The 25293-nt window shown below is 51.4% G+C and overlaps 1 protein-coding gene across 3 annotated transcripts in view; it reads left to right on the forward strand.

Annotated features, from left to right (window-relative positions):
• Positions 1–1711: 1711 nt before the first annotated feature.
• HMCN2 (hemicentin 2) overlaps positions 1712–25293 on the forward strand; it is a 133036-nt gene continuing 109454 nt past the window's right edge. For all 3 annotated transcript variants that reach the window (XM_089773013.1, XM_089773014.1, XM_075906051.2), the window contains exons 1-9: positions 1712–2407; positions 12006–12076; positions 14523–14681; positions 15048–15170; positions 19400–19571; positions 20787–20893; positions 21684–21804; positions 22392–22655; positions 24996–25140. In XM_089773013.1, the coding sequence (XP_089629139.1) occupies positions 2173–2407; positions 12006–12076; positions 14523–14681; positions 15048–15170; positions 19400–19571; positions 20787–20893; positions 21684–21804; positions 22392–22655; positions 24996–25140 (1397 nt within the window). In that variant the 5' untranslated portion in view covers positions 1712–2172. The remainder of the gene's footprint in view (positions 2408–12005; positions 12077–14522; positions 14682–15047; positions 15171–19399; positions 19572–20786; positions 20894–21683; positions 21805–22391; positions 22656–24995; positions 25141–25293) is intronic.

Genomic DNA, 25293 nt, shown 5'->3' on the forward strand with positions numbered 1-25293 from the left:
TTCTTTAAAGACTCTTCTTCCAAGATTAATGTTACCATAAATCTCTCCCTTCTGTTTACTTCCGTCACCAAGTATATGCTGCTTTGGGAGTCAGAGATGGAGAAATTAAACATCTCTAAGTAAACCAGAAGGCTGGGGGCCACCCTACTGCAGCCTGCTACACTAAAGTCTTGTCGACATACACAGATGCATGGGTTTAACTTGTATCCTGATTTGAAAACTGTTTAGTTAAACCTGCCAGCAGGCCGTGTGGACACTTTTATTTGGGTTTAAATCAGATTTAATTTTGGTTTATCTTAAACTGATTAGGGACAGCATTAAGCTAAACGCGAAATCTAAGCTAATACGTGTAAATCTGCAGGCTTTGTCTACACTACAAATTTTTGCAGCAGAGAGTATGCTAATGACGGACTAATTAGCATGAGTCGCGATGTCATTAGCATATTTTCTGCCAATGCTTTTTGTGCAAGGGGTTTTTGTGCAAAAAGAAGTGTAGCCTCCAGGAGAGGCATAAGGATCTTGCGCAAAAGGGTTTTTTTGCACAAAACAGAAGCGGCTACACTGCTTCTTTTTGCGAAAAAACCCCTTGCGCAAAAAGCATCGGCAGAAAATATGCTAATGACATTGCGACTCATCGAAACGGTAATTCGAACTAAGTCCATGAGGAGTAACAGTTAAGGACTTAGTTCGAATTACCGTTTCACTGCCGCGTGTAGCCACGGGCAGTTACTTCTGACCGGTGGAATTTAAAAATGGCGACCGGATGGGAACATGCAAATAAAGCCTGGGATATTTAAATCCCAGGCTTCGTTTGCAACTTGGAATGCCTACATTAGTCTCCCTAGTTCGAACTAGGGGGCTAGTGTAGACATACCGTCAGGAAGCAGCCCTGAAAACACTGGCTACTTGGGGCTCTTTCCTCCCTGTCTTTGACTGTTTCACCTGCTGACCTTAGCAAATGATTGATCCCTGAATCCCCTTTCTTGAGCTGAGCCACTGCTGAGTGTCTTACTCAGATTGCACAGCCAAGATCTGGAAGAGCTCAGCTGCTTTTCTTAAAGTTTAAGGGGAGATACATATCTTGCCCACAGGGTCCTTCACTTCCCCCTCCCCAGTGATATGTTCCCTGGCTTTAAATGATCCATAACTTCACAGCCATGGAATGCATTTCCCACCCCACCCGGCTCAGTGTCCTACAGTTCTCTGTGCTGTGCATTACCATGTGCAAGATAGTCACTGTAAGCTGCAGCATGGAGGTTGTTAGGGTGGCTTTCTCCTCATCCCACAGGCACGTATGTTGAAAGCATCCAACAGGCCTCTCTTGCTTTGGGGCTTTGTCTGCTGAGAATCTAGCTGGCCTCCTCCAGAGATCTGCCTTGTTGGGTGTTTCCAGGGGAAAGCGCTGGTGTGCTTGGTGTCGCTTCCTCGGCGCTCCCTTTACAGTTCAGCTAACATCCCAGCTGTTCTCTTTGCGCTGCGTACATTCCTTCCTGGCCAGGTTTCCCCACGTCCACTCCGCTCCTTGCCCCATGTCCTCATTCAGCCTCTGGCCTGAGCGGGGAGGGGGAGGGTGGAGGTGGAGGTAGCGGGGAGGGAGGTGGGGAGAAAACAGGCTAGGATGTCCGTGAATAATGTGGGCTTTAGGACCTGCATCCAATCGCCCCTTCCTCCAGTTCCCACCCACTGCCTCACCAGGGGAGTTGCTCAGAAAGTGCTTTTATTCTCTCTTGCAGAAGTTGCACTTTAGAGGAGGTTTCCCTTCATGTAGCTATCGGTGGCCGCCCTTCTTCCAAGGGCTGGCCTTGTCTGCCCCCCTTCCGCTGCTGTGTCCGAGGGCACCGTCTAGCCAGGGGACACTAGCACAGCAGCACTGGTTGGTTTGTTTCAGTGGGTGTCTGGGAGCAGCTAGGAAGGAATGGAGAGGCTGGGGGGAGCTGTGCCAGCAGCTAGGTGCTCTCATCTGCCCCTCTAGATGCAGCTAAGGGAAAGGCAGCCTGATTTCTCTGCCTGGAGTTGTTCTTGCCCTAGGAGTAGGGAGAGCTGGAGCAATTCTCAGTTCTTTGGAGGGGGGGGGCAGGCAAATTGGAGAGAGAGCATTTTCCCAGGAAGGAATCCCACAAAGGTTTGGGCAGGAGCAGAGGGATTGCCTGTGCATTGGACGGCGCCTAGGCCATGCACCGCACAGCAGGTCTCCTCCTGGGGCTTTGGCTGCTTTTGGCCCCTGGCCTTGGAGAGCCCATCCCCCATTCTGGAGGGGTCACCTTGGCCTTTGTCTTTGATGTCACTGGCTCCATGCACGACGACCTGGTGCAGGTGATAGATGGAGCATCCCGGATCTTGGAGAGGACACTCAGCAGGAGCACAAAAGCCATTAGCAACTATGCGCTTATCCCCTTTCATGACCCAGGTAAGGCGGTTCCGGTTCAATAAATGCCTTGTACTGACCCAGGACCTGCACTTCTGGTCCAGGGCAATGCCTTGCAATGCACTAGGATCCTTGCATTTCCTCCTTGGAAATATTAGCATTGCGCTAAGCCACAGTCAGTTATTCTGGGCCAATATAAGACATGCTATGTGATATGGGGCTCAGTCTCTATTTGCATAATATGTTGCATTGCACTTATGTAGAGCCACCGGTTCCAGTCATACTGAACCTATTTCATTCTGGGGACTAGGTTCTGGTCCTGTTAAAGGCAGGTACTGAGGATGTGGGACTGGGGTATGAAGTTGCAATGCCAACAGGCAGAATCAAATCGGGGTCCTCGGGAGCTTAGTGCATAAGCTTCTACCGCTTGTGCTAAAAGCCAGCTGGCTCTCAGCTAAGGCTGCACTCGTTCTTTGTCTCTGTCAGTGATTTCAGTGCTGCTAGTGGGACATTGAACCATACCCAGTAGGTGTGTGGGTTACATGGTACAATGTGCTTCCCTTAACCCTGGCTCAGTATGAAAACAAACAGCTGCCTTTAGTAAGGATCAAAGTCCCCCACCTTTTCAAGGCCACTTTGTCCTACCTTGTCTCCTTTCTGAACCTCAGCTTTTCAGCCCCATTAGCATTCACTACACACAAAGCTGGGAGGTAACTGCTCCAAACACAGCTGGAGCAGGGTTGTGCTAATATGGCTGGAATCACAGGGCCTGACCTCACTGGCGAGAAAGTATCAGTTTAAATTAGAAAAGCATCAGTCTGACCTAGACAGCCTGGGTCTATGATGGAAGCTGCCAATTTCCTGAAGTAATTCTGACGAGCCTCCCCAAATCTGCCTCTGATTCTCCTCACGTTACCATATCTCATTGTGATTGCTTTAGCCTCAGGTCCTTGCTTGATCTGCAGCCATGCAGCTTGGACTGCAATTTCCTCCAGTCTCATTACCGGAGGGTGCTTTGGCCAGCTCAGTATTTGGATGGAAGACCTCAGAGCGGCTGGGTGCTGCAGGAGAGGAAGGAGTATTGAAGATTCAATGGGTGGTACTCCCAGAGTTAGGAATGTTAAAATTCGGTTAATTGAACAGTCGAGTAACCTCATGGAATTTTATCGGTTAGTCGACTATTCTATAGTCCCCGGGTGGGGCTGGCAGTCAGTGTATCCAGGGCCGGCCCAAGCCCTTTTGGCGCCCTAGGCCCGGGCGTGCGGCACTGCCCCCAGGGCGCACGACGCATGCGCGGCCCAGCCACGGCCGCTGGTGCGCAGTCCAGGGTCTGGCCCCGGGGTGCATGCGCTGCCCATCCCGGCCCGGTTACCATTGCTAGTGCTTGTGCCGGGCCGTGCAGGGCCCCGCGGCTGTGGGGGGGAAGGGTGCTGTGGGGCTGGTGCTGTGGGAGCCGGGCGCGCGGCGCCTGATGGCAGCTGTAAGGGATGCCGTACACCCCTTACAGCTGCCATCAGGTGCTCCCCATCGGTTGGCGCCCCGGGCAGCTGCCTGGCTCACCCATGCCTCAGTCTGGACCTGAGTGTATCAAAGGCAGCAGCACGGGGTGCCAGGCGAGAGCTGGTTCGCAAGGGGAGCCAGTTTAAAAAACAGCTCTCATAGACTTTAAGGTCAGAAGGGACCATTATGATCATCTAGTCTGACTCCCTGCACAATGCAGGGCACAGAATCTCCCCCACCCCTCCCAGAATAATCCTCTCACCTATATCTCAGATATTGAAGCCTTCAAATACTTTGAAGACCCCACGATGCAGAGAGTCCTCCCGCTGTGACCTGTACCCCATGCTACAGAGGAAGGCGAAAAACCTCCAGGGCCTCTCCTTGTGGATTGGCTGCCTGTCGCCCTGTGCTGCTGCTTCTGAGAAAGAGGCAGCAGTGCGGGGTGGCAGCAGTCCCTGTTTAGGGGAGTCTGAGCTCCCGAACCCGGCATGAGCCAGAATTGAGCTGGGCTGCCTGCTCGCCCGGCTCTTAATACACTTGAAATGCAGAGCTGAAACGAGGGTAGGTCCTGCACCCAGTGTAAGCCAGGACTGAGCCAGGCTGCCTGCCCACCTAGCTCCTAATACACTTTAAATGCAGAGCCACAGTGGGGATAGGTCCCAGACCTGTTGCAAGCAGGGCTGAGCCAGGTTGCTGGCTAGCTGCTAAAAGATTTACTGGCAAGGAGAGGGGGGAGGGAAATGCATCTAGTCTATAGCATTAACCAATACGCTTTTACTTATCGGTTAATCCACTATGCTATTACATCCCTACCCAGAGTGTGTCCATGCTGCTAAAAGTGTGCTCTTAGTGCAGGTCACATCAGTGGCACGGCCAGAAGGGTCCATTTAGCTAGGCCCTGATTTGGGTGGGTGTGTGGGCGAAAATGGGGGTGGAGCAGGACAGGAGGGAGCCTTGAAAGCCCCTGGGGGTGGGCCTAGATCAGGGGTGGGCAATAAAATGGCGGCTGTTCACCTGGGTTAGCCCCTGGCAGGCCACTGCCACTATTTTTGCCTGCACCTCTGCAGATATGGAGGGTCGCCACCCCTGTTGGCTGTGGATTGCTGTTCCCGGCCAAGGGGAGCTGCAGGAAGTGGTGCAGACTGGGACAACGCTCGCCGCAACTCCCATTGGCTGGGAATAGTGATCCACTAGCCAATGGGAGCTGCAAGCAGCTGTACCTGCAGAGATGCAAGTAAATTTAGCGGTGCCATCCCATCAGGGGCTAACCTTGGCAAATCAGCTGGTATTTGTCCACCGCTGGCCTGGATGCAAAGTGAGTGGGCCACAGCCCAGTTAGGCTCACCCGCAGCTGGGCCCCTGGATCATATCATGCAGCTTAAAATTGCAGTGAAGACATGGCAACCTGGCTTTTACCTCAGGCGAGCAATTTGAATTCGACCCCAGGCTGCCTCATAGGCTTGAACTCTTAGGGTACGTCTACACTAGCTCGTTAGTTCGAGCTAGGTAGGGTAATGAGGGCAAGCGGAGTTGCAAATGAAGCCTGGGATTTAAATATCCCAGGCTTCATTTGCATGTTCCCGGGCGCTGCCATTTTTAAATCCCCCTTAGTCCGAACTCCGTGCCCGCGGCTACACGCGGCATGGAGTAGGTAGTTCGAATTAAAGATCCTAATTCGAACTACCGTTACGCCTCGTGGAACTCCGCTTGCCCTCATTACCCTACTTAGCTCAAACTAACGAGCTAGTGTAGACGTACCCTTACACTTCTCCAGCCAGCTAAGAACCAGCAAGGTGTGAAGAGCCCGGTTGTACTGCAAATGGCTGTCATGTGATCCTTGTGGGTGTAAATGAGTGCAAGTCACTTTTCACAAGGATTAATTATGGTGTTAATTCCAGGAATCCTGGCCACATGGGTAACTATGTCCTGTCTCCTTCAAAATTCTCTTTTACATCCATGTCCCAAACTATTGTTGCTATATGCTGTTACAGATACTGGGACCCACCCTAGGGATGGCTGCATTTTAATGGCCGTGTGAAGAGATGCCTTATAGCTGTATAATTTACAGAGCAGTCTAGATCTTTCCAGCTGAAGAGCACAACTGGGATAGAAGTCATAATTGTGTATTTGAACTGTGATAGTAAAGAAGAAAACAAAATTCTACATTAAATAAAGATGAAAGTTGTTCCTCTGACAGGCCCTTACTTTTATACACCTCCATCCGGTGCTAAACATTCACCACATAAGAACAAGCTCTCTTCTAAAAATTAATACAGAAAATAGCTTTTCCTGCTGTCTTCAGCCTTTTTAATTCAAATGTTCCTTACATTATCATTGCTATCAGAAGCGCTAAATGGAGATTTAGAGTGAATTGGCATCTATCTACTGTGTACATTCCTTAAAATAGAAACAGGGCCTCTCTTTTCAGCCTCGTATCCGCTTGATCTTTGGGAATACATCTGTCTTTTGTAAGAGAGAGAACAGTTGGCTTGTCCATTAAATCCAGACTGCTCATGTTTCTGCGCTGGTTACTGATGGAGATGGCTCCCCAAGGAATTCTAGGCCAAGTGATTTGAGTGGACTCCATTTAATATGGTTGTAACATCTCGTGATATCAGCAGTGACTCTTCTTCAGGATGGACCCAGATAAATCAGTGGACTCTGTGGCTCATCTAGATGGGGATATTTGGGATCTGAGAAAGTTCCTGTTCCTCTATTCTGTATCTCACACTGCTCCAAAGTGGAACATTTCATACCCACAGCATCTGCTCTGCACGTTCTGCACATTGTTCCTGTCACACCATAGGCAAGGTTCTGCCCTCACAGAAACAACTACCCAGCAAGTCTTGGTCTTGTCGTCTAGGCCCCAGTAATGCTGTGTGTTAGCCATATCCCTGAGCCAGGCTACTGTCCAGGGCTGTAGCCCAGTCTGGTAATAACCGAGTTACTGTGCTGATCGGCCTTGTCTATGTTGGATGGTACTTGGTCCTGCTGTGAAGGTAGGGGACTGGACTCGATGACCTTTCAAAGTCCCTTCCAGTTCTAGGAGATAGGCATCTCCATTCATTTAAATTTAAATTTATTTAAATTCAAATGTTGCAAGGCCAACCAACTGTTAAATGCAGGCCCTGCACGAGTGTCTTCTGATACGGTAGCGGTTACACTGTAGACAGGGCCTAGAGCTGCTGTTATTGGGCTTTGAGTGGTTACCTCTCTGTGCTACCACAAAGGGCACCCATAAAGCAGAGGGTCTCTCTCAACCCCGGAAAAAGCTGAAATAGTGCAGGACTACAGGGCATGGGGGGAAGGCCAGGGGAAGTCGTCAGCTCCCTTTGTACCTCTGTCCTGCTGCATCTGTTTGTATTTACATGGAAACAGATGGGGGTTAGGATCACCCGTCAGGCCTGGCATCTGGTTTGCTGTAACAGGAGCATCCTAGCTCAGTAAATTGGCCATCTCTCTGGTTAAGCTGAAGGAAGAGCCTTCCAGTTTCGTGGGTGTCAGTCTGAGCACTGACATTATTTCAGAGGCCTCCAGTCTCATGTACAGAAAAAACTGGTCTAGGGAAGCAGTGGGCTTGATCAGTTTGTTGGAGCTGAGCCAGAATTCTGCGTGACAATGGCATTGTTTAGCTGGGGGGGAGGGGGGTCTCTGAGGCTTCGTCTAGACGGCAATCCTCTTTCAAAAGAGGCTTTTTCGAAAGATCCTTTAGAAAAAGCCTCTTTCAAAAAAGAGCGTCAAGACTACAACCGGTACTTTCGAAAAAGCAAGCCACGGAAAACCTCATTTTTGAGGAAGAACGCCTTTTTTCGAAAGTGCTCTTTCGAAAAAAGGCGCTATGTAATGCAAACTGTGCTATTTTGAAAGAGAGCATCCAGACTGCCAGGGTGCTCTCTTTCAAAAAAGAGTGTCTAGATTACAACCGGTACTTTCGAAAAAGCAAGCCGCTTTTTCGAAAGAGAGCACCCTGGCAGTCTGGATGCTCTCTTTCAAAATAGCAGTTTGCATTACATAGCGCCTTTTTTTGAAAGAAAAAACAGGACTATGTAGCAGTTTTTTGTTTCAGCTACACCAGACTAACATGGCTACATTTCTATCACTTTTTTTTTGAAAGAGCACTTTCGAAAAAAGGCATTCTTCCTCAAAAAAGGTTTTCCGCGGTCGAAAAAACTTCTGTGTTCTTTCGATTTACTTTCAAAAGAACACAACAGCAGTCTAGACGCAGGGGAAGTTTTTTCGAAAAAAGGCTACTTTTTTCGAAAAACCCCCGTAGTCTAGACACACCCTCAGTGCTCTGCAAATGTTCATTAAAACCCACAGCCCTCATATAGTGTTGGGGAAACTGAGGCGCGATAGGCTTGCAGAAGTGCTTTGGGTTACCAACGTTTTAGCTAACTTGATGTGAAATGTGATTTTGCCCTTGGCTGGGGCAAGGGCACTTGTGTTTTAATAATGTTTTAGGAGCTGGTTATGGTTAATTTTAGGGTAGGGCTGTCAAGCGATTAAAAAAATTAATCGCGATTAATCACGCAATTAAAACAATTGCTCGATTAATTGTGCTGTTAAGCAATAATAAGAATACAGCTTCCACCCCCGCTCCAACCCAATGCCCTCACCCCTCCCGCAGAACCAGGCACCCCCCCCCCGGTCTAACCTAGTGCCCCTGCCCTGCCCCAGAACCAGCCACCCCCCCAGCCCACCTGCTCTAACCCAGTGCCCCACCCCTCCCGCAGAACTGGGGACATAACCTAGCAGGGCGGATGGTAATGCGGTGACTCTGTGGGAGGAGCCAACTCCCCCCCCCACATCAGACCTTCCCTGGGTATCACTGGAGCCGCCTCAGCCATGTGCTTTCCCCTTCAGGCATTGGGGCGCTTGTGCAGAGCGGCTGTGAACGGTCTGGGCATGTGGCTCCGAACGTTCCATTTGACAGGCACGTGCTGCCACCCTCTCCCTGATCCCCTTTGCAGGGCAAAATCCCGGACAGTTTTTGCCATTTAAAAAAGCCAGCCGGCCAGAGATTTAACAAGGGAAAACGAGGACTGGAGGGATGGTAACCCTAGATTAATGCACATTAATTTTTTTAATGCATTAATTCTGTCCTTCGTTAAACGCTGGCGTTAATTGACAGCCCTACTTTAGGGCAAAGTTGAGTTTAGTCTTAGCATGATGTGTTTGCTCATTGTAGACAGGGCTGCAGGGACTTGCCCAGTGCCACCACCAGTAAGTAGAATGTGGGAGCTTAGGCAAGCACCTGTCCTGCTCTAGCTACTTGCAGAATCGTAGACTTTAGGGCTACGCCTACACTGCAGGCTTTTTGCTCAAGAACTGTTTTGCAGAAGAGTTCTTGCTCAAAAGGTCTTGTGCAAGAGTGTGTCCACACTGCCATGTACTTTTGCACAAGAGATGTGCTTTTGCACAAGAGTGTCCATGGTAGAGTGGACGCTCTCTTGCGCTGGAAAGCTCTGATGGCCATTTTAGCCGTAGGGGTTTCTTGTGCAAGAAAGCCCTGTTGCCCGTCCACACTGCCTTCTTACACAAGAGCTCTTGCACAAGAGGGCTTATTCCTCGTGGGGAGAGGAATAACTCTGGCGCAAGAAGCCCTCTGTTCTGACGCTTTACTGTAAACTTACTTGTGCAAGAACATGCGTGCAGTGTAGATGCTCCACAAATTTTTGCACAAGAGCAGATGTTCTTGCGCAAAAAGCCTGCAGTGTAGACATAGCCTAGGAGTGTGCCCCATCTCACCCAGAGCTGCAGGACCCAGAGGGGAGTGTTAACAGTGTAAAGGCATTGCACAGGTGTGCTGGTCAAGCATGGGGAGATGCCTGCTACCCCTATGAATGATTGTCTGCACTGCCTGTGACTCAGACTGTGGGCTGTTTAGCTGCAGTGTAGATGTCTGGGCTTGAGCAGGTACCTGGATTATAGGCCCCTGCAAGGTGGTAGAGTCCCAGAACTCCATCAGAGCTTCATGGGCCAGCTGCTGGTGTCTCCTTGCAGTGTAGACATACCCTTAGTGTGATGGACTCTTCTTGTCATGTGAGCACAGGACTGAGCCAGCAACTCCTGAATTCCATCCCTCTGTTAACGAAGGGTACATCTACACGGCTGTCGGGGGTGTGATTGCAGCACGCGTAGGGACACCTGAGCCAGCTTTAACCTTGTTAGCTCAGGGACCAGAGCAGTGAAGTGCAGCAGCATGGCTTTCAGCATGGTGCCTGAGTAGTTCCCTGCATTAGCAGGTTGGCTTGTATAGCCCTGGCTGCACTGCTCTGGTGCATGACCTGGCTAGAGGGAAGCTCCCTTGAGGGTGTCTAGTTGTCCTGCAGTCTCACCCCGTGTGCAGAGTAGACATCTCCTGGCTCTCTGAGATGCTACAGCCTTACTAACCCCCAGAGCTGCCCCACAGTTTGGCTACATGTTGACCATACAGGTTGGTCCTGTTTGCAAGACCAAGCCACGTGGATATGGGTAATGAGGTATCCACCAGACTAGTCAATCTGGGCCTTTACTCGTGCCCCACCACCATCATCCCCCGCAGACGTGAGAGTCTGGCCCACCTTAAATCCTGTCTTTTAGCTGTTGCTGTCTTGCTGTTTGCTCCGCCTCCGAGTTCATCTCAGGCGTAGAGGAGACGGGGATCTGGGCCTGCCCTCTCTCAAGGACCCCAGCCCAGGGCCCTAAGGATGCGGGCCCATTGTGGTCCGGTCCAGCTAGCAGGGCTTCCCGCCGTAACATGCCAACCCGCAGGCTTTTTAGAGAGCCCTGCCTTGAGCTGCTTCCTCTCTCCTCACCTAGGCCTCCTTTGCCTTGGTCTCCCGGCCGCTCGCAGTGCCCCTGGACGCGCCTCCCGGGCGACTGACTCCCTGCAGGAAAGCCGCTTCTCTTTTTAAACTCTGGAGCAAGGTGTTTCGTCACACCCAGGCGCCACCTCTATGCTGCCTCAGCCGTGCCCCCTCCCCTCCCTGGCTGCCCGGGAGCATGCCGCGCATGCTCCCCTGTGGACATGCTGAGCCCGCTCCTGGTCCGCGCCGGGCGGTAGAAGGGGCGGGGACGCTAAGATCCGCCCCACGTGGGGTGGGGGCACGCTGTGCCGGCTCCTTCCCTGCTGTGCCGTGCCCCGTACAGAGCCGTTGCCAGCGGCCCCAGGGTGCGGGGCAGCTGTGCCCCATCACAATGTGTAACAAAGTCCCATTACAATGCCAATAGGACATAAATAGACTGTAATGTAGACAATGTCTCGTGACAGGCCTGCTCTTTTGGGATTCCGGAGGGGAGATTACCTGTCAGTGCCATGCGGGGATGGCGACCACCACAGAAAGGCATGGACTAGTCGAGCCATCATAAACCAGCCCTGTTCTGCTCGTGCTAACTAAAGGAGACCCAGTGTGTTTTCCAGTGGCAAAGGCATGTCCTTTGAAAGACAGCTATCGCAGCTGAGGCACGTTTCTGGGTGAAGGCAGCAATGGGTCCAATTAACACAGGCCTTTTGGTACTGGCAGTGCTGTAGCTGTATTGGCTGCAGGATATTAGAGAGATGAGTTGTGTGTGTAGCTAGAGTGCTTGTCTCTTTCACTAAGGCTATGTCTAGACTGCAGGCTTCTTTCGAAAGAGGCTCTTTTGAAAGCATCTTTCGAAAGAGCCTCTTTCGAAAGATCGCGTCTAGACTGCAGGCGGATCTTTCGAAAGAGCAATCCGCTTTTTCGAAAGAGAGCACCCAGCGAGTCTGGATGCTCTCTTTCGAAGACGGCCTCTTTACATTGAAGAACGCCTTCTTTCGAAAGAGGAGCTTTCGAAAGAAGGCGTTCTTCCTCGTGAAATGAGGTTTACCGCCATCGAAAGAAAAGCCGCGTTCTTTCGAAATAATTTCGAAAGAACGCAGCTTGAGTCTGGACGCAGGGGAAGTTTTTTCAGGAAAAGGCTACTTTTCCCGAAAAAACCCCTGAGTCTGGACACGGCCTAACAGAGGTTGGTACAGTAAGAGACATTACCTCACCTGCCTTGTCTCTCTCATAGACCTGGTGGTGTGGCTGATATAGGGAAACCTGACAGAGAGGAGAGACAGAGAGAGAGGATTGCTGACTTGTGCCCAGAGAGGAGAACGCGCTGATATCTGCTGTTTTGATGTCTTTGACAGTGGTTGGACCGGCGATCCTCACGGCAGATCCTGAGGCTTTCCAGCGAGAGCTCCGCAGTCTCTATGTTCAGGTACAGTTGTCTGCCTTGTCTTGAAATCTGTCCTGTTGTTGGCCAGTGGCCTCTGGTGAGTGACATTGGAAACCTGCCTATGACCAGTTTGGAAACCTACCTGGTTTGGTTGGAATGCAACCCTTAGTAGGTAGCTAAGCAGCCCCTGATGCCAAGGAGCGTAACTCTTAAGCCGAGCTGCCATGGAGCCAGCCTAATGATTAGGGGCATCCTTCAGCAGTTCTAGCTGGATCCTCCCTGCCCTGTGCTGCCTGGGGTACAGGGCAGCAAGGAATTCTGGTGGCACTTGTCACTCTTAAGGAAGATTCATTTTTGTGCCCAGGGCAGGGAAACACAGGGGATGGCTTGCATATCCGTAATGCTTGGGCTACTGGGGGCTCAGGTGCAGAGCAGTCTCTAGGCTTGCCCAGTCTAGATATTTATTGCCCACTCTAATATTTATTGGAAAGTATCTGAGAGGTGGGATGTCCTGGCTGCTCCCAATGTACATGCCATGCTGAGAGCTCTTTGGGTCAGAGGAGAGTACAGAGCCACTCCCTTCTGCTCTGGAGAGACCCTTGGGGAGAGATGGCGGGGCCTGGTGTGGTCAGTGCCTCAGCAAGGTGCCAGGGTGCTCTGCTTCTGCAGGTACTGTCTTTGGATGAGACTTAGATCTGCGGCCTTGCCCACTCCTGGCTATTCTAGATCCCTGGATGCTCTTTGCAAAATCTGGGGTTCAAGTGGGGGAGTTACTGCAGTTGTTCCAAACATGGTTTTCCCCTCCTCCAGAATGTTTAGCTGAAAATGTTTTTGTTTGGCTTTTTCATTGAATATTTTCCCCAGAAAGGTTCAGGCTTTTATTGCAGATCCCAAACTAAGTCTGTTAAGTATTGGGTAATTGACTAATCGAATAATCGATGCATTTTTGCATTGACTATTCGATTAGTCAATAGGGCGCCTCCGCCTTTGAAGTGCAGCAACAGCCCTAGGTTGAGCAATGCGTTTATCTGCAAAGAGCTTTAGGGTTCTTTGAGATGCACAGCACCATGTAAATGCAAGATATTCTGTATAATTATTGTGTCGTTAATAACCAGCTGCCTGCAATGGCTTGAACGCCCGTGTCTATGGGCTACATCAGCTGGAGTCCCCTAGGCTATAAGTGATATAATAGCTGGGTCCTAAATGAGCATCTGCTCCCAGTCCCCAGGGAAAGTGAGGAGAAAGATTCTGTTTTCTTCTGTGTTTGAGATGAAACTGTTACACTGCAGAGAAGGTTGGGAGGTGAGATTACTCTGTTGCTGGGCTGCTTTGGGGCGACCTGGAGCTGATGTCTCCCACCGTCACCCTGTGTTTGCACTGCACATGCTTTGTGTGAAGGGTCGGTCCGTTTGTAAATGATGAATATGAGGTACAAGCAGAGTGCTGTCGGGAGGAGGGTGTGTTCTGCGGGGTCACAAGCACACCAGCGGAAGGCGAATAGCTGGTTACATGCAACCTGGTGGTCTCTGTGAAAGTCTATAATTAACTGCTCATTCCAGTGTCTATTAGTCATTGATTAACCCGTTGATAACCTGCTCCAAAAAGGAATCCTTAGGTCTGAAAAAGGCATCAATCCATTGGGAGCCCCCAATTGTCTCTGAAGCATGGGATTGGATACTGGGGGTACGTCTAGATTACATGCCTCTGCTGACAGAGGCATGTAAAATAGGCTACCCGACATAGTCAATGAAGCGGGGATTTAAATATCCCCGGCTTCATTAAAATAAAAATGGCCGCCGCACTGTGCCAGCTCAGCTGATCGACGGCACTCAGCTGATCCGAGTCAAGACGCGGATTGGTTGACAGGGAACGCCTTTGTCAGCTGCTCATGTAAACCTCGTTTCACGAGGCATAAGGGAGAGGTCGACAAAGGCGTTCCCTGTCGACCGATCTGCCTCTTGACTCGCGCGCTGTGCTGACGATCAGCCAAGCCGGCACAGTGCGGTGGCCATTTTTATTTTAATGAAGCCGGGGATATTAAATCCTCACTTCATTGACTATGTCGGGTAGCCTATTTTACATGCCTCTGTCGGCAGAGGCATGTAGTCTAGATGTAGCCTGGGTGTGGCCCCTGCTTGTAACTTGATTCCAGCAGCCTGGGCTGTGCACCTGTGTAGCCAGGCAGAGCTGTTAGGTGCACCTGTGGAGCATCCCCATGCTCCAAACCGGAGCAAACCCTGCCAGTGGAATTGAATGGGTCCTGTCCAGACGAGGGGGCTGCCCTGGCTCAGCCTATAGCCCATGGCAGAGCAGGCATTGCTCCCTGAACTCTTGGGAGATGAGGCAGTGGGTACGATGGGGCACACGGTCTCAGCAAGTTTCCCCCTCACTAATGGAAGTGGTCCCCCATTCCCTGGTGATTCCTGTGGCCCTCTCTTGGGGCTGTGGCAGGATCCCTGGGGTTTCCTAATGGGCTCTTTGGCTGCAGGGTGGAGGGGACTGCCCGGAGATGAGTGTTGGAGCCATCCAGCTGGCTGTGGAGGTCTCGCACCCAGGATCCTTTATCTACGTCTTCTCGGACGCTCGGGCCAAAGACTACAAGCGCAAGGAGGAGTTGCTGCAGCTCCTGCAGCACAAACAGTCCCAGGTGAGTGTCTGGCTACTTGCTGGCAGCTGCCTTCCAGGGAAATGTCCCTTCTCTGTGGCCCCCAAGCCACTGAACACCCTCTCTCTGAATGCGCAAAGTGGCAAAGAGCTGCACACAAGAAGCCTTTTGCCAAGTACCATAGCACTCCAGTGTATTGGGCCTAAGCACCATGTATTCTTTGCCATCTGCTAGTACATCTTCTGTTGGCTAACTCTTGTCATATAGACAGACATGGAGCATTCTCAAAACAGTTGTTCACATTGTAGCTGGCGCATGCCAACCTCCTGCCAGGGGGAGAGGTGTGAGGATGGTTGGCAGTTCCCCAGGTTGGGCAGACTTTTCTGACTTTGCATTTCTCTGTGGCAGGTGGTGTTCGTGCTAACGGGAGATTGCGGGGACAGAAGCCACCCTGGGTACCGAGTGTATGAAGAAATTGCTGCTACCAGCTCTGGGCAGATATTCCATTTGGATAAACACCAGGTGAAGGAGGTGAGTGGAAAAGGTCTGAATTCTGTCCCTCGGGAGCATCTGAGCTCTCAAATGCCCTTGCGCAGAAAAATGATAAAAGACAGAAACACCATGGATGAAGGCTTTCCACAGAGCAATTGCTCCCTATCAGACCTCTCAGTCCCCAGCTGCAAAGGGAACTTGCCCAATGCCATCTAAAGCCCAGCCTGGGAGCTTCAATTCTTAACTTTGCCAGATACTAAAAATCAGGGATTGGACAGTGACACGGGATTTATGGCTCCTTACAACAATCTCTAGCTCCCTTCCCCCGCCAGTCTTTTATCTTTCCCCCTGTGACTGGAGGGATATTAATGACCCACTTCACTTGATTGGTCCATTGGAATACGTGTTAACTTCACAATCTGTTCCACTTTGAATTGAGCTGGGATGCTTGGAGCACCTTTCTCAGACCGGAAGGAAAGATCGAAGTAGCTCAAAAGCTCGTCTCTCTCACCACCAGAAGCTGGTCCAGTAAAAGAGATCGCCTCACTCAACTTGTCACTCTAGTATCCTGAGACCAGCACAGCCCTGCATGCGAGAATGGAGGACGTGGATTGTTTTTGCAGTCTCCTTTAAGTTTGGAGTGATGGGGATGGGGCGTTGAGATTATGAGGATCACAAGCCTCTCTTGTTTGCTGGCTTGATCCCCTTTCATTCAGGTGGACTCATCGGCTATGTCTAGACTGGCATGATTTTCCGAAAATGCTTTGAACGGAAAAGTTTTCCGCTAAAAGCATTTTCGGAAAAGCGCGTCTAGATTGGCAGGATGCTTTTCCGCAAAAGCACTTTTTGCGGAAAAGTGTCCGTGGCCAATCTAGACGCGGTTTTCCGCAAAAAAGCCTTGATCGCCATTTTCGCGATCGGGGCTTTTTTGTGGAAAACAGTACTGTGCTGTCTACACTGGCCCTTTTGCGCAAAAGTCTTTCGGAAAAAGACTTTTGCCCGAACGGGAGCAGCATAGTATTTCCGGAAAAGCACTGACAATCTTACATGAGATCGTCAGTGCTTTTGTGGAAATTCAAGTGGCCAGTGTAGACAGCTGGCAAGTTTTTCCGGAAAAGCGGCTGATTTTCCGGAAAAACTTGCCAGTCTAGACACAGCCATCATGTTAGCAGTGCAAGGCTCTTTTGTCTTTACTGCCATCAGATGAAGTGCTGGGGAGGCTTAAATTGCTGGGCCACGGACGGTTGGTTATCCCTTAGGGACTTCATGGAGCTTTGGACATCCGGAAGACCTGCCATCTGTTTCTGGCTGCCTTGGAGCTATCTGCATGACCTTGGGTGAGGTCGTGCTTCACTGCTCTGGGGCTCTGTTTCCCCCTCTGTAGCGTGGCGGTTATACCTCCCTCTTGGGAGTTGAGGAGTAAGGCCAAAACTTTAAAACCAGGACCTTGGTGGGAGCTGTTGGGTCCTCCACACCTTTGAAAATCAGACAGGTTCCTAACTATGGCTGCAGGAGCCTGACTTTAGATGCCTGCCTTTGATGGTCCCAACCCAGCACGTCTGTGAAGTGCTTGGAGGGCTGGTGTGGGAGCCGAGTGTTTGTCTAATTATTAGCAACAGTTTGGGAGAGATGAGCTCTCCTGCTCCCCTCCCCTCCCCAGCTGCTGACTGTTGCACAGACAAGTATTCCCGGGGGCAAGGTGCAGGGTAATTGCTCGTCTGCTCTGAGCGGCTGCGTGGGAGCCATCTGGCAATAATAATTACGCCAGATTCTATAATTCCTCGAACATCAGCAAGTGTGTGTGTTTGCTTTGTAATGGGAAAGGATCAGCCTGTGCCACTGTCTCCTTTTCCCTGCACCCTGCCTCCCTCCCTGCTCCAGCACCTGCAAGCCCACGTGTTCGGAATACACCATTAAGGCTGGCTCCTCAGAGGCTGTATCAGGCCATGAAGCCCTGTAAGGTGATGCCAGCTGAGGATTTGACCCTTGATTCTGTGCAGACTATTTTCTTTGTTCCCCTTATCTGGGGCCGGCTGCAGGGTCCATTGGACCCCATAAGTCCCACTGTAACCTGTATGGCTATGTCTAGATTGGCATGTTTTTCCGGAAATGCTTTTACTGGAAAAGTGTTCCGTTAAAAGCATTTGCAGAAAAGAGCGTCTAGATTGGCACGGACGCTTTTCCTCAAAAGCACTTTTTGCGGAAAAGCGTCCGTGCCAATCTAGACGCGCTTTTGCGCAAAAAAGCCCCGATTGCCATTTTAGCCATCGGGGCTTTTTTGCGCAAAACAGTCCTGTGCTGTCCACACTGGCCCTCTTGCACAAATGATTTGCGCAAGAGGGCTTTTGCCCGAATGGGAGCAGCATAGTATTTCCGCGAGAACACTCACAATCTTACATGAGATCGTCAGTGTTCTTGCGGAAATTCAAGTGGCCAGTGTAGGCAGCTGGCAAGTTTTTCCGCAAAAGCAGCTGATTTTGCGGAAAAACTGGCCAGTCTAGACACAGCGCACTTGTGTATGAGGTGTGACAGGCAAACTGAAGTACTCAGGCATCTGAGTATCCCGCAACCTGTAGTGTATTGCTCCTCACCATCCCCCAGTGAGGTAGGGCAGGACTTTTGACCCCACTGTACAGGTGGCAAGCTGCGGCGGGGAGAGACTAATCGCTTGCCCAAGGGCCCACACAAGCCTGTGACCGAGCATGGAGCAGACTCTCCGGAGTGCCAGGAGCTGGGAGTCCAGTCACCCTGAAAATGGCATCGTCCTTCCTTGTTAGGAGCAGACTGGGTTCAGGACTGCTGAGCTCGGCCCTGGAGATGGGAGGCCTCCCTTATCCTGGTTATTGCCCTGGGTGAGGGGAGGAACCAGAGTTGGATTTCTGGGTTCATGTGTAGTCCCCCCTCTCCCCCGTCCTGTCACTTCTCTGTGTGCAGGGTTTATAGGGAGCAGGGGCTGGATTTCGGCATGCAGGGGCGACTGGGGAGGAAGGATACAAGAAGGGCACTGGCCATGTGATCGCCCCTCCACGTGACTCCTTCCCATGCCATCCCTTGCCTGGGGGAGGGCCAGGACAACGCCAGATCTGTCCCAGGCCCTGCCCCTGCCCCATCTCTTCCTGCCTTCACCCTCCTCTGCTTTGTCCTGATCCTTTCCCCCCAATCCCCTCCCCCAAGTGACGCAGGGTGGGGAGCTAGTGGGGGCTGGCGCTGACAGCAGGGGTCGGGTACCCTGGACTCACCAGCAGCAGTGGGAGACAGCGGAGTGACACGGCCCTACCTCGCTCTGCTCCCGGCCATGTTGCTCCAGTTCCCGCTGGTTAGTCTGGGGGTGGGGGAGAACAGTCCCCCCGCCCAAGAGTGACACAGCCGGGAACCGGGGGAGCGGAGCTGCGTTGCTCTGCTTCCCCCTGCTGTCGCTGGTGAGTGCGGGGGGAGCCCGATCTCTGCCTCAGTGCCAAGCCTCCCTTGCCCCACCTGCCAGTGGTATTTTGGGGGAGATCACATGCCCCGTCTCCCCCCCACTTACCACCCCTGCTGGCACCCACTCCCCCACCTGCAGCACTTTCACAAGCAGCTTGGTGTTCTGGTTTATATAATCAAAGAAAACTGTGGGAGGAGTGAAACTGAAATGGAAAGGATGGGGCAGGTGTGAGCAAGGGGGGGAAGGAGACTGGCTGTGTCCTGTGCTGCTTGCTCTGGCTGTCCCATTTCTCCTGTGTTGTCCCCCCCCCAGCTCAGCCCCGTCCTGTGGTGTCTCAGGAGTGCCCGTGTTGCACATGCTGTGCTCTGTCTGTGTATGCCTCGGCCCTTGGGCGTAGTGGGGGTTCTGATATAGATCTGTGCCCTTCCTAGCCTGCTCTCTTTCCCGTAAGAGCTCCCGCCGTGCACTATGATAGCATCATGATGGCTGGGGGACGTGCAGTTCCCATTAAAGGGACAGCGGGCTGTCCCTGGAGGAGCCAGGCCTTGCCTCCTGTCAAGTTGATGCTCAGGATCTTTATGGTGAACCCAGCAAAGGCTCTGTCCTTCCTGCTCACGCAGCTGAACTAATCTCTGTATACACGCAGTGTGTCTTCTTGGTGCCTGGCCCTTTTTGTGACAGCACCGTGGGGTGAGAGATAACCAGGGCAACTACCCCGACAACAGGCCCTTTCCCCATATCTCAGTGGCTGTGCCCTGCTGGCACACTGGAGAGCCTTCTGGGGACCCCATGTGAGGTGCCTTCCGTTCCTGGGGTCCTGCTCTTCATCCCCCCCTCTGTCCCCTAGGTGCTGAAATGGGTGGAAGAGGCTATCCAGGCCTCCAAAGTCCACCTGCTGTCCACAGACCACGAGCGGGGGGGAGCGCACACCTGGCGGGTGCCCTTTGACCCCAGCCTGAAAGAAGTCACCATTTCCGTGAGCGGCCCTGCTCCGGAGATCGAAGTCAGGGATCCGGCAGGTACGTACCAGGGCGCTGGCAGCGAGCAGGTCCCAGCCTCAGGCAGGGAGAGGACAGTTCCGGCCACAGGGAGAGCCCAGTGAGCAGCCGACACTGGCTAGGTGCAGGCCTGTTGGCTCAAGTGGCAGAGAGCTGGGGCACAGAGCTAAAAGGGACCTAAGTTCATCCCTCTTGAGGATCCATCTGGGGGGAAGTTTGGTGAGGGAGACTGAGACCAGAGACTAACCAAACGGAGCTGCTCAGAGAGTGACTAGCCACAGGGCAAAAATCTGTTCAGCAAAACGTAATGAGCTACAAAGGCCTCACCAAGCTCCCAAGTGTCTCTCTTCCATGTTAAATTCATACTTTAATTTTATAAGAGCTGCCTTTCCCTGATCCCTTCTGGGCTTTTCTTCCCAGCTGCCAGCTGACGAATGCCGATCGACAGTAGCTGCTCCTCAGCCACTGAAATTACCCCACGCAACTGGCTCTTCCAGGGCATTGTCAATGCGTGGGGTGAGCCAAGGGCCTGCAAACAACACTGAGGGCTTGAGGGAGACTAGAAGGCCTAGGTTTAAAGAGGAGTGAGCTGGGGGCTGGGAAGGGAGTGATGCAGGTAGAAGGGCAGCTTCGGTGAATGAGCGACTCTCTCAACTGTCTGGGTCCCACGGAAGGGACCAAGAAGCCATGAGCCTTTAAAATGAGCAAAGGAGGACGTGGGTAGGCAGGCGTGTGGTCATAGGTGGGCAGAGGCAGGGCCACTGGGTGGGGAGGTGTCCTCCTTAGAGAAGAGGGTGAGGGAAGGATGAGGAACTACCAACAAAAATGGAGAAGGGGCCGCTAGTGTGGCAGGGCTAGTGTAGGAGAGTGCTAGGATCCCAGGCTGTTTTCTCCAGGGGCGCAGGGTCTATGGAGGGGGCAGCAGTATTGGGAGTGGCACTACAACCTGGTGGGAAGAGAGCTCCCTGGGCCCGTTGTATGTAGAAATACAGTGCTGAGTCCATGTCTAGCCACTCAGAGCTACAAAAGGGTCGGATACTGAGCAGAAAGCAGCCCTGAAGGCTGTACTGAGACTTCTCCCGGGACCAGGCAGCTCAGGGACCAGGCTTCTGCCTTTCTCTGGGCAGATCTGCTGGGCTTGGCTTGTTGAATATGGCGGGGCTGGGGTGTCCCTCCTGGGGACGCATGAGCAGGGAACTGGAGGCGCTAACCCATGGATTCTGCTTGATGGTGCAGGCAAGATCCTTCAGAAGGGCTGGGGCCTGGAAGAACACCTGGACATCCCGAACTCCGCCAAGGTGGTGACGGTCAAACCCCGCCAGCCAGGAGTGTGGTCAGTCAAGGTAGGATGGAGGCAAAAGGAATCACTGGGCTAGGTCTATCTAGGCCAGTATCCTAGAGCAGGCAAAACCCTTTGCCTGAGAGGTTCTTCCACACGCCCATTGTGCTCATATCTGGCCAGGACAAGAGACACGGAGAAACATACAAAGTGCAACTTTAGTGTCTCATCGCCAGCTTGCTGCCCCCGGTCTGTCCCCTCTCTGGGGTGGAAAGGCTACATCTGCCTCATTCTGGTGCCAGTGTGTGTGTCCTTCCTTGTAGCACCTGAGTGTTGTCTCTCTAGTCCCCTGCTCCCCCTGGGAGCTGTGTCTCTAGCAGAAACTTTGTTCCAGATGCACAAGGGGAGACTGACCCAGGGGCTGTTTTCCCCTTCTACTACCAGCTCCATTCAGGCCTGGCCACTGGGCTTACTCTGTGAAGCATGGAATAAATAGGGGCATGGGACTTCTTGCCAAGGGCACTTTGAAGTCAACTCTAAAGTGCCAAGGCCAGTTTCTCTACTGGCGTCAGGATGAAACTCCATCAAAATCAATGGCCTCACTGAACATCAAGATTTCGCCACCCCCAATCCGCTTGTTCGGTCACTTTCTTGTGGTCCTTCAGGGCTGCAGACGGAAGCATGTGCTTGCTCAGAATGCAGGCTGTTGAAAAGGTCTCTCTGTGGCTCACTACAGTCTTTCTCTTCCTCCCTGTCTTCTGGTCCCGCATGGTCGGCGGCTTCCCAAGTCAGAGCTACCCCTTTTTTACACGGGCTGATGTTATGTCTCTATTTGCTGTGTGTCTCGTTTTCAGATCCAGAGCAGCGGCCGCCACTCGGTGAGAATCACCGGTGTCAGCACCATCGATTTCCGAGCCAGCTTTTCCTCCCAGCCTACGTTCAACCTAAGCCATCCCAGGGAACGGCCAGTGCATGGTACCTCCTGTGCTTCCCACGGCACGCATGTGTGTGTGTGTGTGTGTATGGCAGGGACAGTGATGTCCATAAGACATAGGGTGTGGTGGAAAGCAAATGGAGCCTACGACGAGTGGGGTCCCACTTCTCAGCTGGGCTCAGGGAGCAAGTTGCTACGTTCCACATTTGCTGAAGCCTTGAGTGGCCTTCAGAGAAGCCTTGAGCACAACTTGCTGCAATCCAGCCTGGAATCAGGAGGCATGATATTTATATGCCGATAGTGCCTAGGGGCCCCAAACATAGACAGGGCCACATTGTGCTAGGCACTGTACAAACATAGAACAAATACAGCCACTGTCCCAAGGCGTCTGCAGTCGAAGTAGAAGATGGGACAACGGGGGGCTGCAGACAGGCTAGGGATCCTTAGCAACAATGAGACAGGACTGATGAGCAGGGACAACAGTGTTGTCAGCTGCCTGGTTGCTAAGACCCAGGAATTATGGGGGTGATGTCTGTAGCAGAGGAAAGGACTCAGTGCTTCACAATCACTCTGACCTGGATGTATCCCGTCTCCTCTGCTGCCCTTCCCTCTGCTTCCATTTCTGCAGGGCTTCCTACTTCTGTCCTGATTAACTGCACTGGCTTGGAGTCCCCAGGACACCTGAAGGATGTGGAGCTGTATAATAGCTCTGGCCAGCCTGTCATCTCCTTGCCAATGCGGCGTTTCTCCAATGGCTCCTCCAATCAGCTCTGGGTGGGACCCCAATTCCAGGCACCCACAGAAAGCTTCTTGTTGAAAGTGACAGGGGAAGACCCAGACGGGCACCCATTGCAGCGTGTGTCTGGAGTCGCCTACACCAGTGTGGTCCCAGGTGAGTGATTGTTTTGTATGGTCCCAGCTGGACGAGGTTTGGAGCTGTTGGTTTGAAGCCTTTTGGTAGCTCTCCACGTAGCATCAGAAATAGCCAACCAACTTTTATTCATCCTATTAGCAGATGTCTGAAATTACCCAGGAACAGACTATGTAATGTGCCAGGTTCTGAATGAACATGTGCTGGGGCATTTCTCTAATACTTCCTCCCTGGTAGAATCCCACATATCTTGAGGGGTTCTTCTGTCCACTTCCTTCCACGAGCACAGAACCTAGCTGTTTTCTGAAAGGGAGGTTTGTAGCTACCTGGTCTGTTTTGAGGAGGCATAGCCAGTCTCAGGTTTAATATAAACGTACAAAGAAGGGTAGGAAAAGTTTGTTCTATTTGGCTCAAGGAGTGAGACTACTATTTGAAAGCATGGGTGAAGCAGGTATTATACTTATATGTATGATATAAATGGCTAGAGAGATAGAGAGGAGAGGCCAGTAGCTTAATAGATTTATGGGATTGCAGCCTTTCCGAGACAGGGAGTATTTATTAAATCCAAACAGCTGCAATTAGAACCATGAACAAACAGGTTTCTGCACAGCTTGAGATTCAGCTTAGTTTCCATTGTTTACCAGAAACACACCTTCTCTAGTACTCTGCAGAGCATACAAAGATCTAGTGCCTGAAGAATATTACAGAATGGGGCAGCATTTCACATGTCTAGATGAAAAACTGTAACCACAGTTTTGTTTGGATTCAGTTTGAGATGCCATTTCTGTAGATAGTTAGATATGATCAATAGGTCGGATGTTAGCATCTGGCTGACAGTTTTGAGAGATTGCGATTGTGCAACCAGTGCAAAACTTGATGTTACTTTTTGTGGGGAAAAGATTGCCTACAAGCCTCATCCCAAATACCTAGGCATAACACTTGACCACACGCTCTCCTTCCGATGCCATCTGGAACAAACAAAGGAGAAACTAAAGCCAAGGATCAGCCTCCTAAGAAAACCCACAGCAACCAGCTGAGGAGCTGGAGCACTTGCCTTGAGGACCTCAGCAATAGCCCTGGGGTACCCTGTTGCTGAATATTGCTCTCCTGTGTGGTCAGAAAGCACCCACACAAAGCTAGTTGACACTCAACTGAACAGTGCCATGCATGTGATAATGGGGACTTTAAAGCCCACTGCCGTAGACTGGTTACCACCACTGGCAAACATCGCCCCACCAGGGATCGGTCGACAGGAGCAGGAATGCAGACTATACCAATGTATCAACCACAGCAACCAACCTCTTCCCATCCAGAAATACCGCCATCAGCCTCCAACATCGCATCTAAAATCCCGCAAGCCTCCCTGGCAGTGAGTGAAGGAAGTCACGGCCAATGGTAAGGAATTATGGCGAGCTGAATGGCAGCAAGTTGACGTCCCAAACAAACATCTTGTGTCAGATCCCACTACTGAGCAGAAAGGTTTTGATCCTCCCCGGAGTCTGTGGTGTGTTCTAAACCAGCTTAGGATGGGTCAGGGCAGGTGCGGTTATCTACTGCATAAATGGAATTTGTTGCCATCTCCACTTTGTGATCGTGGCAGTCCACAAACTATGCACCACATTGTTGCAGAATGCCCAACACAAAAATGTACAGGCTTACTGGAGGATCTCCACAATCTAACCAGCAACGCTGCTTGCTAGCTGGACAGTTTGGATGTCTAACTTTGACAAAGAAATATAGCATTGAACACGACATTTGAAAGAAGAAGACAGAATGGGGCCCTCACTGTAGCTGCTATAGTGAGTAGGCAGGACAAAGCATCAGCAGCCAGTCGGGGGTGTGTCTAGACTACAGGGTTTTGTCGACAAAAGTCCACTTTTGTCAACAAAATTATACCTGCAGTTACACTGCCGCTGAGTGTCGACATAACGTCGACAGAACTCAGCAGTTTTGTCGACGGCGGTAAACCTCATTCTACAAGGAATAATGCCTTTTGTCAACAGAGTTCTGTAGACGGAAGGCATTATTGCATCTACACTGTCCTTTGCGTCTACACTGTTATGTCGACAAAGCGTCTTGCTTTGTCGATAGAACTGGATTTAGTCTAGACGCTCTTTGTCGACAGAAGCTTTGTCGACAGTATCTGACAAAACTTCTGTCGACAAAAGCCTGTAGTCTAGACATATCCAGGGATTGCTCATTCTTTAAAGCAAAGACCATTCTGTTTCAGCATAAGGAACCAGTTTGCTTTTTCGTGTATTTTTCCCTCTTATCTCCAATCAAGTTCTCAATGTTCTATTCTCTCTCTCTCTCTCTCTCTCTCTCTCTCTCTCTCCCTCCATGCCTTTCCCTACCATCCAGGTCTACCCAAAGTGAACATGCCCAGTAAAATCCAGGCTTACCACAACCGGTCACTGCTGATCACGTGCTCTGCCAAGAGTGAGATCCCCTTCCGACTGAAGCTGAGCCGGGGAGGGGAGATGCTTGGAAAGGATCAACTTTTCATGTAAGTCTCATGCTCTACTGCAGTAAGTCTGGGTGTGTCTAAACTACATGGCTCCATCGATGGAGCCATGTAGATTAGGCTGATCCGCAAAGGGAAATGAAGCCACGATTTAAATAATCGTGGCTTCATTTAAATTTAAATGGCTGCCGCGCT

This window comes from Pelodiscus sinensis, chromosome 23, assembly GCF_052426305.1.
Source record: "Pelodiscus sinensis isolate ZL-2025 chromosome 23, ASM5242630v1, whole genome shotgun sequence".
Taxonomy (NCBI): Eukaryota; Metazoa; Chordata; order Testudines; family Trionychidae; genus Pelodiscus; species Pelodiscus sinensis.